Source organism: Artibeus jamaicensis, unplaced genomic scaffold (genome assembly GCF_021234435.1).
Source record: "Artibeus jamaicensis isolate MK-2021 breed Jamaican fruit bat unplaced genomic scaffold, CSHL_Jam_final contig_482, whole genome shotgun sequence".
In the NCBI taxonomy this organism is placed as follows: Eukaryota; Metazoa; Chordata; class Mammalia; order Chiroptera; family Phyllostomidae; genus Artibeus; species Artibeus jamaicensis.
In genome coordinates, this window is record NW_026521857.1 from 3,082,432 (window position 1) to 3,106,389 (window position 23,958).

General features: G+C 48.0%; 1 protein-coding gene across 2 annotated transcripts in view; it reads right to left on the reverse strand.

Annotated features, from left to right (window-relative positions):
* The window catches only part of GFOD1 (glucose-fructose oxidoreductase domain containing 1), a 117,162-nt gene that overhangs the window by 42,392 nt on the left and 50,812 nt on the right, over positions 1-23,958 (reverse strand). The window contains exon 1 of one of the 2 annotated variants that reach the window (XM_053668217.1): positions 6,118-6,662. The exons of the other annotated variant lie outside the window; for it this stretch is intronic. Coding sequence (XP_053524192.1) covers positions 6,118-6,148 — 31 coding nt within the window. The 5' untranslated portion in view covers positions 6,149-6,662. Of the gene's footprint in view, positions 1-6,117; positions 6,663-23,958 lie in introns of those variants that run through there. 2 annotated transcript variants of the gene reach the window in all.

Here is a 23,958-nt window from a genome sequence, read left to right on the forward strand (position 1 = left end):
ACTAACACTAATTGTTTTCACGTCTGCTCCCATTCCTAGTGGAAATAAAATGCCTCTCTGGCTAATGGAAAATGGCATGTCCGTTTGCTGTCTGTTTACCATATTACGTAAGAGCTCTCTGTATACCACTCCTCCCCAACCCCCCAAAACCCTTTAAAGGACATTTGTACAAGGCCTGCAAGGGTTCTGCACACGCAGGGTAACGAGGCTCAGAAAGATGCCTGCATTCCTACCGGGACGGTGGAACTCCTCAACCCTAGACTAAAGGGATGGGAGGAGGCAGAAAGAAGAGAGAGGGACACAGAAAAGGGAAGGAATCCTACTTGCTTTAACACATGCTTCCAGGAATACTCTGGATCTCCCTACTTGACATTAAGTGCAAAAATCTGAACCTCAACTTCTGAATTCGGTTTGACTGCCAACGAAGGGCAAGTACAGGTCCAGCTGAAATTGGGGTTTAAGTAAATGGGCTCTCAACCCACTGGGCCTAATACAGTTGTTCTTTAAAATGATTTACAGAAGCTCATTGGGAAGGCTTCTTCCACAGTCCTGTTCTAGCTTGGCTGCCTCAGTTTACCCCAGTGTTAGAACTCATGGCACGGTGGGATATCAAGTACTCTATCTCCCCACTGACCACTGGCAGGACTGCACCTCACACTCCACTCTATCTCCAGTGCCCAGCACAGGCCTCAGCAATCATAGGTGTAGCACAGAGCCCTGGCTCTCCCTCCCTGCACTCCAGTGGTTCTAGTAACTGAACCATTCGTTTTTTAGCTGGACTCACAGTTGCTAAGAGTAAAAACTACATTTCCCAGTTTACTTTGCAGTGAAGTGTGGCCATATGACTCAGTTTTGGCCAAAAGGATATGGTAGAAGTGATGCCTATGACTCATAAACTTCCAGTGGTGCAATTTTCCATTTCCCTCCTTGTGTGAATTCTGATGGGGTGAGCCATATGGGCCACAGAAACAAGGACAGCACCTAGGGGTGGTGGAGCAACAAGACAGAAGGTCCCGCATTCCAGGCACTGTGGAGCTCCAGACTGCTTTCAAAGGGACTGTTATATGAGAAGTAAATTCTTATTCTAGATCTGTATTATAGTAGCTAAAATTATATGCTTAGGATTGATTTGTTAAGGAGGAGAAAGGAGGACACCCTTTCTTTAAAATAGATAACCCCACTGTGATGGTTATTTTGTGTGTCAACTTGACTGGGCCATAGGGTGAGCAGACATTAGGTCAAACATTATCCCAGGTATATCTGGAGGGTGTTTCTAGATGAGCTTAACATTTGAATAGGTAGACTGAGTAAAGCAGATTGTCCTCCCTAATGTAAGTGGGCCTCATTCAATGAACTGAAGACCTAAAGAACAAAAAAGCTGAGTGAGAGGGCACTGCTTCTCCATCAGTTTTTCCTGCCTTTGGACTCAAACTAAAATATCGCACTTCTTGAGCCTCTAGCACGCTAGTTTTCAGACTAGAACTTACACCATTGGCTCTTCTCATTCTCAGGCCTTTGGACTTGGACTGGAACTATACCACTGGCTCTCCTGGGTCTCCAACTTGCCAACTGCAGATCTTGGGACTTCTCAGCTTCCATAGTTGAGTGACCCAATTCCTTATAATAACTGTCCTTTATTATTCTTGGCAACCATAGGTCCAGCTAAATGTTAATGGTTCTGTTAGTACAGAAGAATGGGAGAACTGATTAGGGGGAGGAAGGAAACAGCTAGGGATGTGTGCTACACCTATGATTTGCCAAGGCCTGTGCTGGGCACTGGAGGATGAATGGTGTGTAAGACACAGGCACCAATAGTCAGTGAGGAGATAGAGAGGGCATTGTGGAAATCACACCCTACACATATATACAGTATTGGTTCCGTTTCACTGGAGAATCCTGACTGAAACGGTTTGGGAGAGCCAGGCTTTTGACTCCTCCTGCCTCTCTTATTGATGAAGAATGTTACATCCCTAACTAGACTATACACTGCTGGGCTGCAGAGGTTCATCTTCATCACCTTCTTTCATCTCTACCTCCCTCTATCTGCTGCCTAGTCCAGGGCTGACGCAGAGCAGCACTCCTTGACCAGATTGCCTTAGACACTGGAATAAAGAATCGCAGTAAAAAGAAAGCCCTTGCCATGTCCCATTGGAGTGCCTTTGAAACACTTCATTATAATGGCTGAGAAAGCTTCCTAGATGGCCAAGTCCAAAGGACTTAGCTTAGAATCAAAACCTTTTTCAAAGCGAACATTAGTTTTTGTGTAAATTCCTTGTGCACAGCCATGAGGTTTTAGGTAGCAAACTTTGTGGAAAATGAAGATCAAACAGGGCTCAGAGGATCAGCTTTTACAATAGGATTTAGTCAGAAGGTTTTCCGGAGTCACTCAATTTCATCAGGATCAAACTGCAAACACAAACCCTTTGTTTAACGTAGATGGTGACGAAATCAATCGGGTGACTCCAATTCAACCACCTCCCTCCTCATACTCGTCCAACCACCTTTCCCAATCAAAGAGCAGAAATTCACAGAACATCTCTTCTTGGGCCAGCTCCCAATGGTTGGGAGCACTTGGCTTTGCTCCCAGAAAAACTGTGATCTGGTGAAGGTATGTGAGAAATGTGCCCCTCCCTACCAAACACTGCAGAAGAAGAGAGTGGCCGAGAGCCCGTGGGAGGAGCATATGTCCTCCATGTAGAAAGTGTTTATGAACTGAAGCATGTTCCATCAGGAAATAGCTGCCTGATCAGAAGACAATTGAACATGACCTTGGGCCCCAGCTGTGGCAGGCAGAAGTTAATTTCCTTTCCTCCTTAGGGCAGCACCCAGTTCCAATTGTCTCAGTTTGCCTAATTAAATCTTTTGCACAATATAGCAAGTGCCTTATCTCAGGCAGTGAGGCAAGTTTCCCCTTGTCCCTCCCTGTGGTTTGAAGTGGAAGTTTGATAAAGGGCACATTTTGCTTCAAAAACAAAACAAAACAACGGCATTGATTGAGAACAGAAAGTACTTTTTCTACTGGTGGCTACTATTCCAGTAAAAATTTATATTTGCCTGTGAGGACCTGCCCATGTGACCTGGCAGGGAGAAACATAAAGTAGCCGGGTAAAGGTGCATGGGTGAACAACTTAGGACCCAAAGGAAAGTTAGGCCAGTGGGTGGAAGTAAAATCCAGCCACAAGCAAAGAGGAGTTTAACATCCAGGACATAATCTGATGCTGCACAGTCCTCGCTGGGGCCCTCCACCCTCGGTGCTCCAAGGCCAACGGTGCTCATCGCTCACCTGGTTAACAGCTGTGTCAACAGGACAGATGGGCGGACATATCTGTTTACTTCCATATTCATTATTTTGAAATGACTTTATAGCTTTTTAGAGAAATTACACACATTACTTTTTCTTAAAGTAAGCAACCCAGACAAATCCGAAGGGGAGACTGAAACCTCACATCCCACCACCCAGCAAGCACTCACCAGGTTAGGTGACTGTCACCGGGTTGCATCTTGTGCACATACACAGCTGGGGCAATGGGTAGATTTATAGGTAGAAATAATTTTAAAGGGAGTTAACCACACACACTTTTAATAAAGAGGATTCCATTCTTTGAACTGAGCAGATAAGCCCCGAAATGGAATGAATCTGCTGAATTTCTGAAAAGACACAGATTTTTAGCCTGGAAGGATTCTGAAGGCAGGCTGAATATAAATAAAATCACAAAACAGGTAACACAGGGAAATAAAACCCCAAGCCCTAAGTGACCTGAAAATGTTTTCCTTGGCACTCTGGAGAGATGCCTTCAGTGGAGATAAGGGTAGTGAGCTACTCTGGACTCCTTGTTCTGGGAGCCCTGGGTCCTGGCTGGCCCTGTGTTTGAATAGACTGTCAAAGCTCTTACAAAGAAAGCATCACTAGATAAAATCTGATGACAATAACGAAGGTGGAAAGAAGGGTGTTAATCACCTAATGTGGTAGCAGGAGGAAAGTGGGGAATAATTTGAAAGCACAGATTTAGTATCAGGGGACCCCCAGATGGACTGATGGAGGTCCGACCAGTTTGGATCAAGGAAGAAAAAGAGAAGAGAAAGAAGGAAGAAAGTAGGAGAATAATACATGACTCACATGTCTTGACATTGAGAATTAAAATCTTTGCCTTCATCCTCTGCCTCAGGCAACTAAGGCCACATAATTATTCACAAAGCAAAGCAATTTAAGTTCAAGAAGTCAGTGGGAAGTGCTTTCGAAGCAACCATGACCTCCTACGTAATTGTAGGTAAGGCCTTAAGTTCCCATTAGGGATGAGCCCAGGGCCCTACAAACAGCCAAGCAGCCCCACAGACAGGCTGTCTTTGTGTCGCCGTGGACACAGCAGGGTCAGAAGGCAGAGCAGCAGAAGGGAGGCTCCAGGCAAAGTGATACCTTGGATCAGGGAAGCCAGCTGTGAAAACAGCGACTCTGTGCACTTTTGGGCCCTTTGGACATCAGAGGCCATTGTCATCCAGTTTTAACTCGTGGCCCGTTTTCCTCAGATGCAGTGAAGAGTGTCACCCAGAGGACCTCCTTCCCACACAAACACCCTTCCCCAAGATGTGCATTGATATAACTGCCAGGGAGAAACTTGGAGAAAGTCTTCACCTCAGAGGCTGCAGAGTCTCCACACATGGACTCAGAATGCCCAGGTCAAGTTCTAGCCCTGCTGCTTCCTAGCTGTAAAAGCCCAAGTCCTCAAGTTCTCTGTGCCTCTGCTTCCTCATCTCAATCAGGGGGAAATACTAGTGGCTGGCTTGGAGCCAGTGCAGGGACTGGGGTGGGGCAGGGGGTGGGTGTGGTTCACCCAGAGAGCCGAGAACAGTTTCAGTACATAGTAAGGGCCATGATGACCACTACTACCATTAGCCCAATAAGTATTATGGGCTAAATTACGTCCCTAAAAATTCGTATGTTGAAGCCCTAACCCCCAGCACCTCAGAATGTGACTGTGTTTGGAGATAGGGTCTTTAAACAGGTGATGAAGGCAACGGCAGTCATAAGGGTGGGCCCTCATCCACTCCAACTGGTGTCCTTATGGGGAGACATCAGGACGTGAACATGCACAGAGGGAAGACCACGTGGGGATACCGGGAGAAAGCGGCCTCTTACAAGCCGAGGACAGAGGTCTCAGAGAAAACCAACCCCGCCAACACCTCGGTCTCAGACTTCCGGCCTCCAGAACTGTGACGAAATGCATCCTGTTGTCTGAGGTGCGTTGTCACAGCAGCCCCAGCACACTAGCGCACACAGAGGTTGACTGTTACTTCAGCAGAGCTCAGGTGTGCAGAGTGTGCACCAGTGTGCAGACAGAAGCTGTGGCATATCTGATCTGTAATATCAGCTATAAGTTATTTCAAACGTTTTTGTTATCTGTCCCCTCCCTACAGTCGCTAGTCTTATCCCAGTGGTGCTGACGCTTAGGTGAGAGAGTCAGCCTTTGGCTACAGAAATCAGCAAGATGTCTGCTTTCTGTGCCTGTTCATCTTGTCTTGCCTGTGGCTCACGCAGTTCAGAGCTCTGTGTGCTCTGAGCACCTCTCCCTCCTTCCTTTGAAACATGAAAGTTGCAGTGACCACAGGCCATGAAGGGCTGAGGGGGCTCCTCTGAGCAGAGCCGTCACCTGAGGCGCATCTGAGAAGCCCTCTGGAGTCCTGTCTGCTGCAGTGTACACGTCTGAGTAACATGACGGGGCTGCACCAACAGCGAGCACGCTCACTCTTCGCTCAGCGCGGGTCAGTCTTTCAAGTGGTCTCAGGGGCATCCACTGTACACACAAGAAGCCCAGAGAAATGTGAACTGGGAAAGGAGTTGTACCAGACCCTGGTGGAGACCCAGACCGATGGCCCACCCCCTTGGCCCTGCCATTGAGTTCGCCTTTGCCCACATGTTCCCCCGAAACGTCTGCACCCGGTACTATGTGCTACTTTTACCTGACATTCCCTCTCTTTTGTGTTTGCTAGCCACACAGTTCACCCATGGTGCCCTGACTGTTTCACACTCTCTTGTGTAGCAGAAGGAAGAAGCAGGGGTGACTTGTCAGTCTTAAAAATCTGCCTGGGAACAGGTGCCAGGCAGATGAGGTCATCACTTACCGGGGGCTGTGTAGCCTGCACTGGTTTCCATCCTCTCTCCTGACGCAAAGGCACCTTAGCACAGCCAGCACCAGCACGCATGACGGTTAGTGATGAGCATGCACTCCTCGTCCAAGGATGATAAAAAAACAGGTCTGATCTAAGAAAAACCAATACAATCCTTCTACTGGAAGGCATCCGCAGTGGCAGTCTGCTCCAGAAGGGCAGGAAGCTCTCAGAGGCCTGTAATTTACCCCTTTACCCTCCTCATCTAAGGTAAGCCAAGGGTAAAACAAGCTGAAAAGAATGTCTGAACATTCCTTGCCAAAAATGGGGAAAACGATAAAAGAAAAACCACTCTGAAGCATGCATCGCCCTCCTTCCCTCCAGGGCTGCACCACGCCAGCTACCACGCAGGACCCATCGAGCAGCCTGCACGTCTTCTCACACCAGCACGTGTGCAAACCACCTCACAGCAAAACCAAATGGAAAGAACCTGGCAGATCAGACCCCAGGCACTGCTGGGCAAACCGGGTTCAACCTCAGAGCTCAGTGTGGTTCTACATTTGAACGGATTACTGAGGGAGCAGTCAGTCACCTTGGGGATTACACAGCACAGAGATGCCTGCCAGACAGAGGCCAAGCCCAGAAACCAGGTTCCACAGTGTACGGGTGATGTTTTCCTCGGCTTGGCAGTTGCCAAAGCAAACCACACTTGTTCTATAGAGATAAGAGCTTGTTAATACCGGACTACTGCAAGTTTTATCTACCTGTTGAGGGCTGCCACTTAAGAAGATGCTATTCTGTCCCCCAGTCATGCTAAGTGGCACTAAACCACTTACTTCTAAGCAGGTACCAACATGTCACATGTTCTGGAGGGGAACTGGAGAAAAACAAAGCATGGGCCCTGTTCATAAACATCTTGCAATCCAGACAGGGAGAAAGGACAAACATATTTGGAAGTGACTGGAGATGGCAGTAGGGTCACACTGGAAGGAGTGCCAGAGTGTGTGACACAGGCATCTGCTATAAGAACTCACAGAGTGCTGGAAGCAGCCAGCCCCACTGGGAACCCACTGAACAAAATTAGCCAGCAAAGACTTAAGAGACCAAGAGCTGAGCTGCTCTCATGGTTGCCTCTGGCAGGTCCCACTGTCTAGCATAGAGCTGAGGAGAGCAAGTCCAAGAGCCACTCTTCTTGGCTTCAAGTCCTGGCACCACCACTTGCTAGGAGTGTGACCTTGGGCCCCTCACATGATCTCTCTTTGGCCTCACAGCCCCATCTGTAAAACGGAGACCAATAAATAGTACTGACATCATCGGGTTGTTGTGGGAACAGCTTCAGCATGATGCCTGGCACATAGTAAGGGAGTAATGAATGTTAGCTGTTATTATCACAGCCTGAACTTTCAAAGGAGTTCCCCTTGGTGAACGGCAGGAATCAGGAAGTTCAGTCTAAGCCAAAACACAGTTTAGGTAGCAGAAAGTAACTTTAATTTTAAGCAAGATTTTCTTGGGTGAAGGAGGGGGAGGCCTAGATTCCCGTGAACATGGTGTTGGCCAGAAGAGGCTGTAAGTCCAAGTAAAGGCCACTGTAACCCCAGCTACTGCAGTGGCCAGAAACAGAACAAAGCCAGCTGTTTCTGCTGGTGACCAGCGGCTGCCGCGGCCAAGCAGGGAAGAGAAATAGACACTGAAGGGAAAGCACATCAGTGCTGCTGTCCCAGAACACCCAGCACTGAGGAATAAGCCCGGCTGCCTGCTGCAGGGAATCACCCTTCACTGCTTAGGTTCAGTTCAGACCACTCCCCAGCACTGCTGCCCTGTCAGGTGAGGATGTTACCGGCCAGGTGCCCTGGCCCTGAGTGGGTCCGCCTAGGGCCAGCCAGTAGTGTGTGGGTTCTTAGCTTCGTGTAGGAAAGATTTCACTGCACGAGCCTCAGTGATTTTTAGAGGACATGTATTAAAGCTGGGGACGGTGAAACAACGAAGGGCTTAGCATAGAAGAAGCTCTCCACCTCGGCTGGGCTGCCCTAGCTCACTGGAGAGTCAGGGACAAAGGGCCTTGGGGACAGGTTCAAGGGATTAGCCTGGGACAAGCTGCAGCTGGGCCCTTTGTCTCAAGGGTTTTATCCATCTCTTGCAGGCAGGAATCTTAGGGAAGGTCTCTGGGGAGGGGTTCAACAGAATAGTCATCAGTTCTCCACGTGTGCCTTTTCTGGGGGTCGTGTTCTCCACTGATGGGTCAGAGCCAGGGCAGGGGGTCGTCAGCCACTGTAGCTGGTCCTGCCACTTTTCTGGGCTTGGAGCTGAAATACGACTGAGGCCTGGACATTATTTGTAGGGAGGAGAGGTCACCTTGAGGTAGGTCCTTGTTTTCCCAGTTTTGTGCCCTGCCAGGCACCCGAGGCCTCCCACCCTGGTGACCCTCTATAACTGGCTGCACATTGCTGAACCAGTTTGTTCAGCTGTCTGTCTGTTTCCCTGTTCCACTTGCCAAGGAATTGTCCTAGCTTCTGCCTATCCTGTCTCAAAAACACTTAAACACTCACCTTTTCTTGTGTCCTCTTAAAGTCGGTCCCTTTCCCTCTTCCACACTTTCCAGAATTTCAACATACAGGTCTTCAACATACAGCATGAGACATTTCTAGAACATGCCTGACTATGGGGAACATGACCTTTCTTTGCCAGCCAGTTTGTCCTGCCCTTCCCCACTGAGCCACTTCAACCCTGACACACCCTCTGAAGGAGGACAATCTCCACCTCATCTTGGCCACTGAAACTCAGAGCATCAAACAAGGTTCTCAGAAAATGGATGCTGCTGGGCGCATGCGCATCTCTGATGCCTTCTGCCCCTCATCTTTCCTCAACGTGAGGCACCTGTCCACGTTCTCGACCTGAGGGGGGTTTGCCTTAATCTCTACAGGGCATCAAGCACATGACCAACCCTCTGTGGGTTGGGATTCAACAGCAAGTCAAGTTGATGGCTCATTTCCCCATCAGATGAATGTCTGTTTGGACTGTGGAGATGGCTAAGTGAGATAATGAACACGAAGCACAAATTTAGGTTTTGGTACATGATGATCATTCTCCTAACCAATTATTAGCATTTTATTCATATGGCTACTGTAATTAGTGTCCAGGTTTTTGTTCAGTCATTCAACAAACACTGACCATGTTTTCCAGCATCTATGTGCCAGGCAGTCAGTGGTAGAAGATGGCCATGGTCCAGGCCTCGTGGAAGGTCAGGTCCAGTGGGAGGGACCAACAGACAAGTAAGCAGAGAGAGACATCTTTTTGGGCCAGGGACACTATGAAGGAATCAAATGGAGTGAGTGACAGAGAATAACGAGAGGGAACTTACTTTAGATAGAATGGTTGGGAAGTCCTCACTGAAGTGACATTTAAGCTAAAACCTAAAGGCTGAGAAAAAGCTAGCCAGGTGGGGACAAGGAACAAGACACTCCGAGCAGAAAGAACGGCATGTGTGAAGGCTCTGGGGGAGCAGAGGAGAAGCTTCATGGGTCCAAGAAATGAAAAAAGCCAGTGTGGCTGGTGTGCCATGGCAGGAGGGCACGCGTTATCGGGTGAGGTGGGGGCTGGGCAGAGGCTAGCGGTGTAGGCCTGAGAAGGAAGTTGGATTTTTTCCCTAAGGGTAATGGGGAGTCTTTGAAATGTCTCAATCAGGAAATGTTACCTCATATAGCTGTATCACACTTTCTTCAATTCACAATAAACATCTTCTGTCTACCCTTCATCGAGTACTCACTATGCCCCAGACTCTGAACTAAGAATTTTACATGTAATATCCAGGCGTGGCATAGCAGTGATGGGCTATGGTGAGGGCAATGGGGGTCAGAGAAAAGTGGGCAGATGTGAGAAGTGTATACAAGATAAGAGGGTGATCAGGCTTTACCAATAGAATGGACGGGGCCCAGGGACGAACCCAGCTCAGACACTGCAGCTCAGAGAATGCACTCTGCAACACAGACCGCTTTTACCAAATAAAAATGAATTTCCCAACGGTGTACAGCAAGAGTACTTAGAAAAGGAAAACAAAGTAAAAGCAGAAAGAAATTTTGTAAAGGTGAATCCTTGAGTCTCCCTGCCTCCTATGCATGGGAGAATACGCTAACTTGTAGGTAAGAAGAAAGAAGGGTATCAGGCTTACGTGACCTGGCTTCGCCCTGGACTAAGACTGTCATGTCATTTTTGGAAGCCAGCCACTCGCTTACTAAGTAAAACCTTACACCAGAGCCACTGCAGGAGACAGGCAAGAGTATAAATCACAATAACACAGGGAATGGAAGGGAAAAAAAGCAGGCTGGAACTGGAGGAAACAGCCATCTCTTGGCTGGGCAATTGTCCTCTCATTAATTTCTCTTCTGAGATGCAAAAATCCAAGCCAGACAGAGTCTGGTTGACACACAGCTGATCAAATTAGATCCTTGTGCAGAATACGCAGCCATTAGAGATGATTCTCCTTACATAAAAGAAGGTTTATGTTATCTTCCCTGACTTTAATTTGCTCACCTTTTCTTAACAGAATGAGTCAAGATGTACATCTTCTGATATCTTGCAAATAATGAATGTAGAGGCCCCAAAGGGTAGCACCCAGGGGCTCACCCTAATTCAGACCTGGGCCACCACTTGAAGGAATCTCTGTCATAAAGCCCAGAGTACTGGTCTTATCAGTCACCTCTGCTCCTTATTTCTTATTCATCCTCTTAGAATTGTAAGATGTTAGAACTGAGAGGCATCTTAGAATCACGCTGTCTAGGACTCCTGTTAAAGATTAAGAAGCATCCCAGCAAGGACGAATATTTGCAGGCACTCATCTGGCAACTGGAACAAAAACCATGGTCTCTTGAGCACTGGTCTAGCACAGACCTTCCTGCCACAATGGGAAGTGTTTATCAGCCCTTTCTGTGAGCGTTGTCAATAATGCAAAGCCCTAGAAGGAAGTCAAACAGGTGCTGAGGCTGACGGGCTTTGAAATGCATCCTGAGAAATGTCTGTTCAGTGTTTCCTAGTCAGACGGTGTGGTTTGGGAGCTCCAGCAGGTGGTTCCTGGCTTTGTGCTTTTTTCTGACGTTCCCACCCAGCAGAAGGCTTGGCACGAAGGAAAAGAAACAGATGGTTGTCGTGTTGGGCTGCCGCTGCATTTCCTGATGAAGGAAGAACTTGACAAGAAAGACTCCTGCCAGTTTGAGAGGTGAGCATCATTCCCAAAGGAGATGGAGGCAGAGATTTTTAAAAACTGTGATGAGCCCTGGCTAGTGTGGCTCAGTTGGTTGGGCATTGTTCCATAAACCAAAAGGCTGTGGGTTCGATTCCTGGTCAGGCACATACCTAGGTTGTGGGTTTGGTCCCTGGTTGGGGTGCACACCGAGGCAAGTACAAGAGGCACTGACTGATGTTTCTGTCTCTATGTCTCTCTCTCTCTCATCAATGTTTCTCTTCCTCTCTTTCTTCCTCCCTCCCCCTCCCTCTAAAATCAATAGGCATGTCCTTGGGTGCGGATTTATAAAAAAACAAAACAAAACTGTGATTGACACCTGCAGGTCAAGATTCCAAAAAAAAAGAACAGACTACGTTAGAAGCTCCTACTGTTCCCTGGGGAAGAGAAGGGTGCCAGAGAGCTGTCTAGGCCGCCACTGGCCAGAGCTCTACTCCCAAGGGACAGAGCAAGGGAAATGATAGCTGACCTTCCTACAATGTGTGCTCCCAAATGGCCCGCTCCTCACTCCCCACAGCCACTACCACCACCCTTTCCCAACCGTACAGTGGTGCTGCTGGTCTCCCCGCTTCCACCCCTGCTGAATGCTAAACCAAAGCCAGAGCCAGCCTGTTAAAACAGGGCATCAGATCACATCCCTCCACTGCTGTCAACCCTCCAAGGGCTTTGCAGTACCTTTGACCTAGAACCCTGTGTCCTTACTGGGACTTATGGGGCCGTCCACGATGCTTCCTCCTCCACAGCCCCAAGTCACCCTCCTCTGCCTTGTCCCCTTTGCTCATTCCCTCCCTGCCCACAGGCTCCTTGCTGTCACAGAACACGCCAAGCACACTCCCACTCCTGTGCTTGCTGTTGCTTGCACCTGGAACATTCACCTGTGACTGCCCCCAGACATTCACGTCTTGCTCCCTCGCTCCCTTCAAATCTCTACTGAAATGCAGAGAGCCCTTCTCTGACCACCCCAGGGAAGCCAGCACCTCCCTCACCCCACCACCCATTAAGCTCCATCCCCTCCCTGCTCCACTCCTGGTCACAGCACTTACGGCCAACTGAGGGGCCACAGTCATTCCTGCAGTGCTTCTCTCCCCCACTGGACGCTGTGCGAACTCCACGGGGCAACAGCCGGCCTGGAGAAGGCACTCAGTACATTCACATACCTGTCGGCAGGCCTGCACCTAAGCACACATGTTTAAATCAGGTCCGGGAGGAGAAACTATGATTTCCACCCAGTTGAGCCCCTGGTTTCTTGGTATAAACAGATTCGTTTCCAGATATATATCCTCCCATCTGTCCACATAGCCCTTCTGATAAATGACAAGCAAGCTTCAGGGCATGCCACAGGGAGGCCTGACAGGGAGACCCAGGGAGAGGGAACAACAGTCGCCTCCCGAAGGAGAGGCTCGAGTACGGATCGGGTACCAGGCGTGGCCCAGAGCCTCAGGCACCTCTCAGGAGAAGACCCCATTCCACCCCCTTCTGAGATACAATCAGCTTAAGAGCGGATTGCTAGGGAAGTGGAGTGGGAAGAAGAGCAGAGCAACGAGGAGCTGTCATGGACCGAGACAGACCCCAGACACCTCCTGACAACATCCCAGCTCCATGAGACAGAAGGGCACGCGTTCTCCCTTCTGGATACAATCAACGCCTCTGACTTGCAACACGTGGAAGCCCAGAAAAAGAGCTGCTGTCTTTTTTCCTTAGTCTCTAGAACTAACTTTGTCAGGTAGTTATCATAACTTTCGGGGTTTCTGTTGGTGCAGCAGTCCGATGCCTCGACTTCGACGAAGGGCTGCTCTCTCAGCCTTCAGGAAGAAGTAGGCACAGGCATGCGCCTCCCTCGTGCGGGAGTCTAACGTGGCGAGAAAGCGGTGCTGCAACGTTTCAGTTCCACGCCCAGTCATCATGCTGAGAGGAATCCACTCTAAACGGGATGCCGCTAATCAGGCAAAAAGCTCTGTGCAAAGGTATTCATCTAGGCACTATTTACAATAAAGAAAAAGCCGGAAATGACCTAAATATCTTAAAATAAGAATAAATGCAGGTAAAATTCGTAGTCTAGTGCCTGGCACACAGTAAATGTTCAGTAAGCAGTAGATATACATTTTTATTTATCCATCTATATAATGGATTCTTTCTGAAGCTCCCCCCGTTGGTGGTGTCACATGCATATAAGAATCTGAGTAAAAGAAATACTTAAACAATTATCTTTTAGCTGGAGACTGTATATTCATCTGTATTTTCAGAAAAGGCCCATTAATCTTTTTCTACCACCCCAACCCCTGTATTTGCCAACTGCACAAAAAGCACACACCACCCATGAGATCTGTTCTCTCCACCTGGACCACTGCTTTATTAGCCTTTTATCTTTTGAGAGGCAGGTGGAAAAACATCATTCTATAATTCAATCAGCATTTTTAGTATCTACTATCACGACCCGAGCCCTGGCTAGGATGGATATTACAGAGGGGAGTGATCGGACCGTAGGGCTGGAAGCCTCTGCTGTTTAAGGCTCTCTGCTGAGAGTCAAAGAGAGTTTGCTGGGCAAGTGCAGCCTCTCTCCAGGGCTGTCAATCAAAGAGACACAGCAACCTGTGATGGACAGATCAATTACTGGTTTCTTCCCCTGGGAATCACGGAGGGGCAAAAGTCTGAAATTATGACCAGTAATTCCTCTGAGGAGAAAGATATCCAAGGAAGGAGCAAAATAAATCAACAAGCTTTCAGAACAGGGGGCATTGGCTGGGGCCCCTCCCCCTTTTCACCTCTATATACACATGTTCAAACAGACACACTGACACACACAGATGTACTCACACACTCACATACATGCCAAACACACACACTGGACACACATGTAAATGCGTAATGTACGAACACACATACACACAAACACATGTGCAAACACAATGTCCAGACAGGTACAAACACTTATGTACAAACACACATGATCTTCCTTTCCTCTAATCATCCCCTTCTCCAGTTAGGGCTGCAATTCAATCCTAAATTCTGGCAACCACAAATAGCACAAGTTCACTTTTATGGTTTGTGATGCTGTGAAAACCCCAAGTGGAAGCAGAGGCCCACAGAACACCTGCCCCCCAGCTAGGCTCACAGAACAGAAAAGCACTTGGCAGGCACCGTGCAGCTGTAAGGAACCTGGAGAGCGCGGATGCTGCACGGGAGGATGCTGAGGTTCCCCACGTGATGCTGAGCGTCTCCAAGACACTCACAGTGAGCCTCCACTGCCTCCAGTGCTCCAATCCCAGTCGCTACCCAGTACACCCCCCCTTCATCCTTCCACATCCCCACTTACTCGGCATTTATTTTAAATACTGCCTCCCCAAGAAAGAAGCAGACAGTCCCCAGAAAGCAAAGATGCTTATATGTCTACGCTTTGACCCCTTGCAAGTAAGTCACTAGCTATTTCAGGTGGATGAGAAAGAAAAAAAGAGAGAGAAGAAACCCATCGGTCCTCATGATTCACATAATTTCCATCTCAGAAGGAAACATGTGTTCACCTAGATACCAGTGGGCCAGTTCCTTTGTTTAAACAAAAAGGCTTTCTGAAAGCCACAGGGAACCAGAGGGCAACGTTTCTTAGCAAGAATTTTCTCTAGTAAAAGCAGGAGGCACTCTAATGGGAATGCCTTACAGTGGTTTGACAATTCTGGAAGCTACGCTAGCAGGGTAGACATGTGTGAATGTGTGTAGCTAGGGATTTCACCACAGGAACTATTTTAAATCCAGCCTGCTTTAACTGCCTATTTCTTCTACACCTAATGCCATTTTAAACGCATATCCTCCAGGAGGAAGAGTGTGCAGGGGAATGAACTTGGCACTCACAAAGTGCTTTGCTGTCCCAGGGTACCACGACAAACCTTGACAGCTGGTTTACAAATAACTGTCTAGAAATCCAACCAAGCAAATGCCTTTAAAAGCCTGTTTCACTTCCAAAAGAAAATAATGGGACGAAACCTCAGACAGCATTAGCCTTGAGAATAAATCGAAGGTGCCCAGCACGGTACCTGGTAGACAGAACAAACATAAATACCAGACCCTTAACCGCAGCACTCAGGCTAGACCAGACTCCCAACCACAGCCAAGGTTAGTACACAGTTCCAGTGACAGGGACACTTCTGAGGCAGGACAGGTCTGTGACTGAGCACCTGCTATGTGTTTTAAGCACCGAGCTAGCTACTCACCGTTAAGTGTCAGACACACTTAACTGCACAGACAAGGGTACTGAGGGTGTCTGCGTTAATGAGCTAAGGTCATTCAGCAAGCAATTAGGAGAGCTGGAAATGAACCCATTTTGGTCAATAACGCGTACTCTTCCAACTACATTCCACTCTCTCATGGGAAGAAGCTTCCTAAAGCATCTCAGAGGTGGGTTCTTCCTTACAGACCCTTTTTTACTGACCTCCCACCCAAAGCAGGACTGTCCCCAGCAGATGGTCATTCACCCTTTGTTGACATAAGTATAGTGATGATGGGCTCGGAGTTGCCGCTCCATGCTTGAGCTGTGATCAGTGGTCAGAAATTCTGTCTCTACTCTCGGCTGAAAGCTGCCCTTGAACAATTCTGACCCATGGTCCTCAGTTTCACAACAGGTTTTGCAGACATAATGAAGATGATGTTGACAACAATGACGACAGTGGCAACATCAACGTCCACCTTGAATCCTCTTCACATGGAGAAGTCAGATGTGCAGGGATTCCCTTTCACACCCAACTACCCCATATGAACATATCTGAATGTGAACAAAGGAGAATACTTAAATATTATGTCATTCAAATGGTGGAATATCACTAAACTATTAAAATTGGGTTCAGAGGATACTCCATCCCATAGGAATATGCCCACCACACACTGTTAATGAGAACATTGTAAAAACAGCACAATTTGTAAAAATCTGTACACATATAAAAATGTATAGAAGGAAATACAATAATAACAACAACAATAATAATAGTTATCTGTGATTGTTACAGAGGGTTTTTTAATTGTCCTCCATTTACATTTCTGCATCATTTAAAAATTTTACAAAGGTCCTCTTAAAAATAAAACTTTTAGAGTCATCTATTCAATCTAGAGAACTACCTATGAGAACATCTCATCTAAAAATGCTCATATCAATAACAATACCAATACCGGAGCAGTCCTCCACCTCGTGGTGTGCTTACCATCCAGTGTTCTTAGGGCTTTGCATAGAGCACATCGAGTCCTCACCACAACCCTTTGAGTCAGGAACTATCACTGTCACCATTTACAGATGGGAAAACTGAGGTCAGAGAAATTAAGTCACTTGCCTGAAGTCCCAGAACTAGTAAGAGGCAAAGCAGAGGCACAGCCAGGACTTAAGTCCAGGCAGTCACTCCAGGGGCCATGCTCTTGCCACTACTTCAGGCCTGATCTAAGACAGAGGATCTGGAAGAGCAGAAGATGGTTTAAAACCCACTGATCCACTTCCGAGTATCTCCGCAAAAGAACTGAAAGCAGGATCTTGCAGAGATACTTGTGCCCTGAGGCTCCTCGCAGCAGTGCGCACCACAACCACAAGGTGGAAACGACCTAACGCCCATCAGTGGCGAAGTGGATTAAAAATGTAATAGATAGATAAAGTATTATTCTGCCTTAAAAAGAAAAGAAATTTTGATACACGCTACAACACGAGTTGTCCTTGTGGATGAATGTTGAGGACTTTATGCTGAGCTAAGCCAGTCACAAAAGGGCACTTACGTTTTCCCACTTCTGTGAGGTACTGAGAGCAGCCAAACCACAGAAAACGGAGGACTGTGCCACCAGGTGCAGGAGGGAGCGGGAAACGAGGAGTTACCGTGGCGGATCGAGCTTCGGTTGGGTAAGGAGGGACGGCGGCGATGGCTGCGCAACACCGAGAAAGTTATTTGCCACCACGGAATCCTACACTTTGAACAGTTAAGATAACTTTTCTATTACGTGTATTTTACCACAATACAATTTGGGGAGGGGGGAGTGCTTACAGCTTTTTTTGAATTTCTCTGTCTTCCAGTTCTCACCAGAAGACCCCCCATGCACGCTTAAAAATTTGTAATGAATTTTAAAAAAAGAAGATTGTGAGCTGTTAGGGTCCCTCGTTGAGGTCACTCAGAGATAAACCAAAGTTGTAGTCCTCGTTCAGGTCTAAAAGCTTCCAGGTCTTCACTACACGTATTTTTTTTCATATATTAAATATAGACTTTATTATCTTACTTAAGCCACAAATCAGCTCACTGACCTTTACAGAAATATGCACAGCACAGTGAGAAGCACTTTTATTCGGGGGGAGGGGGGAAATAAAGGAGCTGAGTGAAACATTCTTGAAGCATGACTAACTAAAAATATTAAATCAAACAAATTTTGAAATATGCATCTGAATAGAAAAATGGTTTGCCTTTAAAGGGTCAATACCACCCGAAACTGCTGAAGCTGGTGCCTAACTGATCCAATCTCATCTTTCTGACAAGTACGCCTGCCCTGCGTTCTCCCACACCCCCGCCAATTCCCACCAGAAAGCCAACTGGAAGCAGTCTGCACGTGGCTGGTCTAGAAATTGTTAAAGTCACAGCCACATGCATTTTTATTGAAATGACAGCCCGAGAGAGGAAAGGGCCTGGGCCTTTCTGCTCACATGGTTGAGGCCCAGGCACGAGTCACCAAGTCTGAGGGAGCTCTCCAGTGTGCACAGCTGGGGAGTGAGGCTGAGACTGCGTCTCCAGCTCTGTCCCCTTTAGCCTGGCTCCTACAAGAGAATTCCGGGCCAAGAGGCCACGAACAAGGCAGGCCACAGGCCCAGCCTGCCTGGTCCTACAATACAGAAGACACGAGTGCCAGGAAGCCACAGTAACAGCCGTCGGTGGGGCTGGGTGTCCTACACCCAATCCCGGGTTTATGCCAGCCCAGCCCTCACTGTGTCCCCTGGGTCACAAGGTGAAGCAGAAACTCTAAGTAGGTGAGACACAGACCTGCCCATCTTACAGAACATGACTACAACCTCTCCTCTAACCCCTCTGAAGCCCGGGAAGTTGCCTGGGGCCCACCGGATTGCTGAGCGAAAACCCCACTACAGTTCTGAGGGCACTCAAGGAGGGCAAGTCCCAACAAGAGCCCAGGGTAAGCAGAAGGAACAGCTCCCCTGGGGGCTAGGAGCACAGGTCTGGTAGACTGAGGAGGCAGATCCCGGGCAAGGGACAACTCAGGACTTAACAGGCAGGATGAGGGCTGAGCACTAAACCAGAACGGGGCAGAGAGCCTGCTGCCGAAAGCTGCAGTTCTCCTCAGCTTTCTCCTGCTCCAGGAATGGCCCCAGTGCCAGAAAGCTGGGGTTCCAGTCTCGGCTTCTTCTCTTATTCCCTGTGTTTTGGGACAGGTCATTTAACATCTGCATGCCTCAGTTTTTTCCTCTGAAAAGCAGGAATATAGCAATATGTATCTTACGTGGTTGGTGTGATGAGGAAAACTATGGGAAAACACTTTTGAAAACCATGAGGAAATTGTACATGGCCCTGAGTCATGTGTTGTAGGAGGCCACGGGACAAACTTGAGGTAATGGGGGGCTCATAACACACTGAGTTTTTCCAGTCTGAGTGAGTCATCTTGAAACTACATGTCCAAGGTCTGTAGTCTGCCTAGGACCCTGGGCCACATGTCTTCTGTACCTCTCAAGCCTTTGGAGAGAGAATGTGCTTATCCGAGGGCTTGACTTCCAGAAAAGCCACTAACTGTAAAAATCCAAAATGACAAATGGGAGATAATAACATCAGTGAACTGTGAAGAGTTAAAAACTCAATTTTATGTTAACCAGTGTCATCCCAATAAATTCAAGAAAAAGAAAAAGAAACTCGATTTTTAAAAGTACTGCTTTTATAGCAGTACTTCTCTGATGTCTTTGGGACATTCAATCTCCCGGAGTCTGAGAGGCCCATATTTCATATATGTCACCACCACCATAGACAATAAAGGAAGGTCTGGGCCACCCTCTGCCGCAGCTGGAGCTTCCCTGGACTGTCATGGAGTTCCCAAGCCCGGGAAGGGACTTATAGGTCAGCTGTTACAAAAAGAAAAATGACCGGTCCCCGGCAGAGAGCTGTTGACGGCTCCCTTTCAAATGATTCCCAGGCAGGCAGCACACAGAGCCCGGCGAGTGTGCCAAGTGTCGTCACCACAATCGACGTTCAAAGACACACAGGCCTGGAGGTGCTGGACACCACACAGAGAGAAAAGTGCAGGTGGAAGTCGGCTGCCTTTCCTGTCAACCACGTTTGGATACCAAATTCACATTTCTTCTTAGTGTTAGAAGAAAAGGAAAGGCAACTCAGCCCGCCTGCAGAGGCTGTGGAAGGCTGGGTCCTTTCCGTGGCTCTCCACCCCAGGTGAAACTACCCTTGCTCCGGTCCTAGCACCTCTTTTGACAAAACGCCAGCATTACTCAGCCCAGGGTGACACTAGTCACTGAGCAGTGTGAAAACTGGGGGCTGAGGAGGAAGTGGGAGGGTGTCTGAGCAGAGAGGGGAGGAGGCGCCTCGGAAGCCCTGCGGCCACGGAAACCGCAAGCTTGGTGTTTTCATCTTCCTGTCGCCGCCTGATCTCAGGCCCCCAAGGTGACTGTGCCAGCGTTTCTCTTCCACTACCTTTCACACTCAGCGTGTTAAAGACCGCCTCGGAAAAAAATAAATAAAGGCCCAGGATTTATAGCATGAAGCCTGAGGACACCCAGCAGAGTTTCTGTAGCCCTCCCCACTAAAGCCCTGTGGGACCCCCAGCAACCCCCACCCCAGGGCAGGGGACAGAGAGTAAGGTCTGCACCTCTGCAAGGCACTTTCCTCTCCACACCTTGGCCTGGCGTCCCGTCGGCCCTCCCTCAGAAGCTGAGCACTCCGATCATTCGGTTATTCGAATAACAAGGTCTCCTACGCACCCCACAATGTACAGCTTCCTGCCTGCTTTTCTCTAGTCTAGTTACGAAGCACCATGTTGGACAAGAAGATTCTTGATCACCCAAAAAGTGGGAATAAATATCTTCATTAACACCAAAGTCCCTGAAAGCGTGAAGGTAGCTTGCTAGAAACCCAGACCGACCCCTAAGAACGTGAGCCCTGGCTGTGTGCACAAAGATGCGCTCCCTGGAGAAGTCGGGGTGGGTGAGGGTCCGTCAGTTCCACGACAGAAAACTAGGGGTATGTACCTACTGCACCAGAGGCCCTGGCTGGCCACAGCACACCTCCCGTCACCAGCCTCGGGTTCTTGCCAGGAACACAAGGGGTCACGGGGAGGAGCTGGTTTGTGTGGCCCCAACACAGAGGGGTGGCTGCACTCTGGAGTTGGTCCCTTTGCATATCATTAACCAGGACATTCTACCAACTTGTTGCTCTTTCGAGAACTGCCAACTGTCTATTGAATGCAAAGGAAGAGGATGTCTGAGACTGTTGGGGGCAGACGGGGGTGCCGGGGTGAGTTTCACAGTCCTCTCCAGCAGAAAGATTTGAATTTGCCCCGGTGAGGAACTCAGAATCACTCAGGTAATGCCAATATAAAAATCTTGGCCAGAAATTTAGCCAGGTGGTACCCTGGCCCAGACACTGGGGTGCTTAGAAACAGCTCCTGGCCCAGGACTTTCCGGAACACTCAGACCAGGGCGTAATACAACAGCATGCCAAGAAATTGATTGTGTGGACTGGTGAAGAACATCCTCCTTAAAAGAACAGAGCAGAAAATAGAATACATCACATGTAATAAGGTCAGCATCACCTTATAGAACATTTATCTGCTTTATATAGTCATATATTTATATATTATAAACATGTCACATATACATTATCTTATACATATATATGGCAAATTCTGTTTTTCAAATGTGATCACAGTATTTCTAGTCTTACGTATTCTTCCCGAGCCTCGCCACTCCTGATGAAGTGGAATCTATGTCCCTGCAACTGGCGCAATGAAATAAAACGTGGAATCTGTGCTGTGTGACTTTCAAGGGTCAGTCATGTGAGGTGATACAGCTTCTTGATGGCTCATGCTCATCCTCTCTCCCTCTCTCCCGCCTTGCTTTTGGAATCCAACCACCGTTCTGTGAGGAAGCCCAAGGCACAGGCCATGTTGCTGCGGACAGCCCCAGCTGAGGTCTCAGCAAAGAACAGCCAGTGTCAACCACCAGACAAAGGAGTGCGTGACCCTAACGGGTGCAGCATGGAGCAGAAGTGAGCTGTCCCCACCAGCCTTTCCCAAATTCTAAATTCAAGAGCTAAATCCATGATTGGGGTTACTTTAAGCCACTAAATTTTGTGGTGAGTAATTGTATAGCAACGAAGCAGCATAATCCATATAAAATTATTTCTTACTGTGAGTCATGTCAAAAAAGTGTGGGCCCTGGCTGGGTGGCTCCGTTGGTTGGAGCATCATCCCATACACCAGCGAGGTTGCGAGTTCGATCCCGGGACAGGGCACATATGTTTCTCTCTCACACCAATGTTCCTCTCTCCACCACGCCCATTTCTCCCTCTCCCTTCCTCTTTCTCGAAAATCAATAAACGTATCCTCACATGAGGATTAAGTACAAACAGTTTGGGAAACACTCAACTAAGCCACCTGCATGAGCAAGATTTAGGTACATTCAATCATTTTCTACCTATTCATTTACTTACTTACTTACTCCTCAAATATATACCGAGCCTGGTACTATGCTGGGCATATTACATACTCCTCGCTCCCCAGCACCCGTGAAAGAGCCCACTACTTCATTCTCATTCCTATTCAATGGAGGAGAGAAAAAGTGAATCCCCTGACCCTGAATAGCAGGTACATTCTCAGCCTGCTCAGGGCAACAGTAAAGCCAAGGGCACAGGGGAAGAAGAGTTGACCTTTGCATAGGGGGCTGCAACAGAGAAGGGCTGCTTCCTGCAGTAGCTAAGGCAAGCTTTCAAGAACTGATAAAACTTAAGGTTTAGGATGGGCCTTGAAAATCATCTAACCCAAACCCTTCTTCTACAGATGAGAAATGAGATACCAGGAAACACAAGTGACTTGCTTGCCCTGGTTTGTAGAGCTAATACGTAGCAGAGGAAGGGCCCAAATCCCAATACCCCAGTTCAGTCTAGCTCTGTCACAACACACTCCCCAGTGCTGCCTCTGATTTAGTTACAGACCAAAATAATCTTTTGCTCAAAGAGATGGCAAGCACAGCATGGGATGGTGACCATCAAAACTAATCAGAGGAAAGGGATTTGCCGCATCGTTATCCATATTCCCAGTGATCCTATTATGGGGCCCCCATAGAGACCCGCAACTTGCAGGCAATGGGGAGGACAGCAGTAATAAAAGGAAGTGAAGGAAGCACTCAGAGTGCACCTACTGCAGGATCAGCAGAGGGAGAGTTCTTGAGCCCACTGGCTTGCAGCCCCCTGCAAGACCTCCAGACAACGCAAACCAGGGCACTCATGTGTATAGGGAGTGCTGGCCTCACCTCCACCTTCTCCTGAACCCCCAAGCAGGACCCCTCCCTCTCATTAGTAGGCTCACCCTGAGAATTCTCAACTGCAAACTTTTCAAGTAAGGCTTACTTGGCCCTTTCTATTACCTATTCACTGCGCTAACACCCTGTATGTGCTCTACTTTCTTTAATATTCATAACCCATTTATACTTAAGGAAACTGAAGCAAAAAGTGAAAGGTTAAGACATTTACCTTAGCTGGTAAGTGCCGGGACTGGGGCTGAATCAGGGTCACTGGGTTTTGCACTGCTCATTTGGAATCACCATGCTGCCTTCCAAGAAGGTGAGCTGGAGAAGGGATACTGAAATCTGTGGTGCCCACGGGTGTTGATGGTGGCGATGCTGGTGATGATGGCGGAAGGACCTGCTCTGCGACAGTGTGTGCTGGGTGCTACTTGGCCAAGTAGGGATTATTATTGTTGACCATTTTGCAGATGAGGACACTGAGGCTCAGGAACACAAAATGGTTCCAAGATCACTTAGCCAGAGCCAGGACTGAACCCCAGACCTCCTGTTCTTTGCACTCTACCTCTCACACCTTCTCATCATCCAAGACAGCATGGTCCAACCCACCTCACTGGATCACTTTCACATTACTTATTCAGAGATTTTATATATATATATCTTCTGCCATTACTAGCACAGAGATTCTAAAACCTTTGTCATCTCTTGGGTGATAGGAGTGTCTTTTGTTCTAATGAGGTGACTCTGGGTGGGATCCCGGGTGACGGCTGGGCACAGGGAAAACCAAGCCATGGTTACAAACTGGGAGTTTCCAGCCCTGCCCAACATTTCCATGAGAAGAAGGGCTGAAAATGAAATTAATTATCAATCATGCCTATGTGATAAAGTTTCCACAAAAAATCCCAAAAGTATGGTTTCAGAGAGCTCCCAGGTAGGCAAACACATGCATATTCAGAGTATGAAATACCCCAACTCCAAGAATACTCTGGCTGTTCATCTGTGTCCTTTATCATACCCTTTAATAAACTGTAAACCTAGGAAGCATTTCCCTGAGTTCTGTGAGCCTCTCTAGCAAGTTAACAGAACCCAGGGAGGGGGTCCTTGGAACCTCCAATCTGTAGCCCATTGGTCAGAAGCACCAGTGACTGGC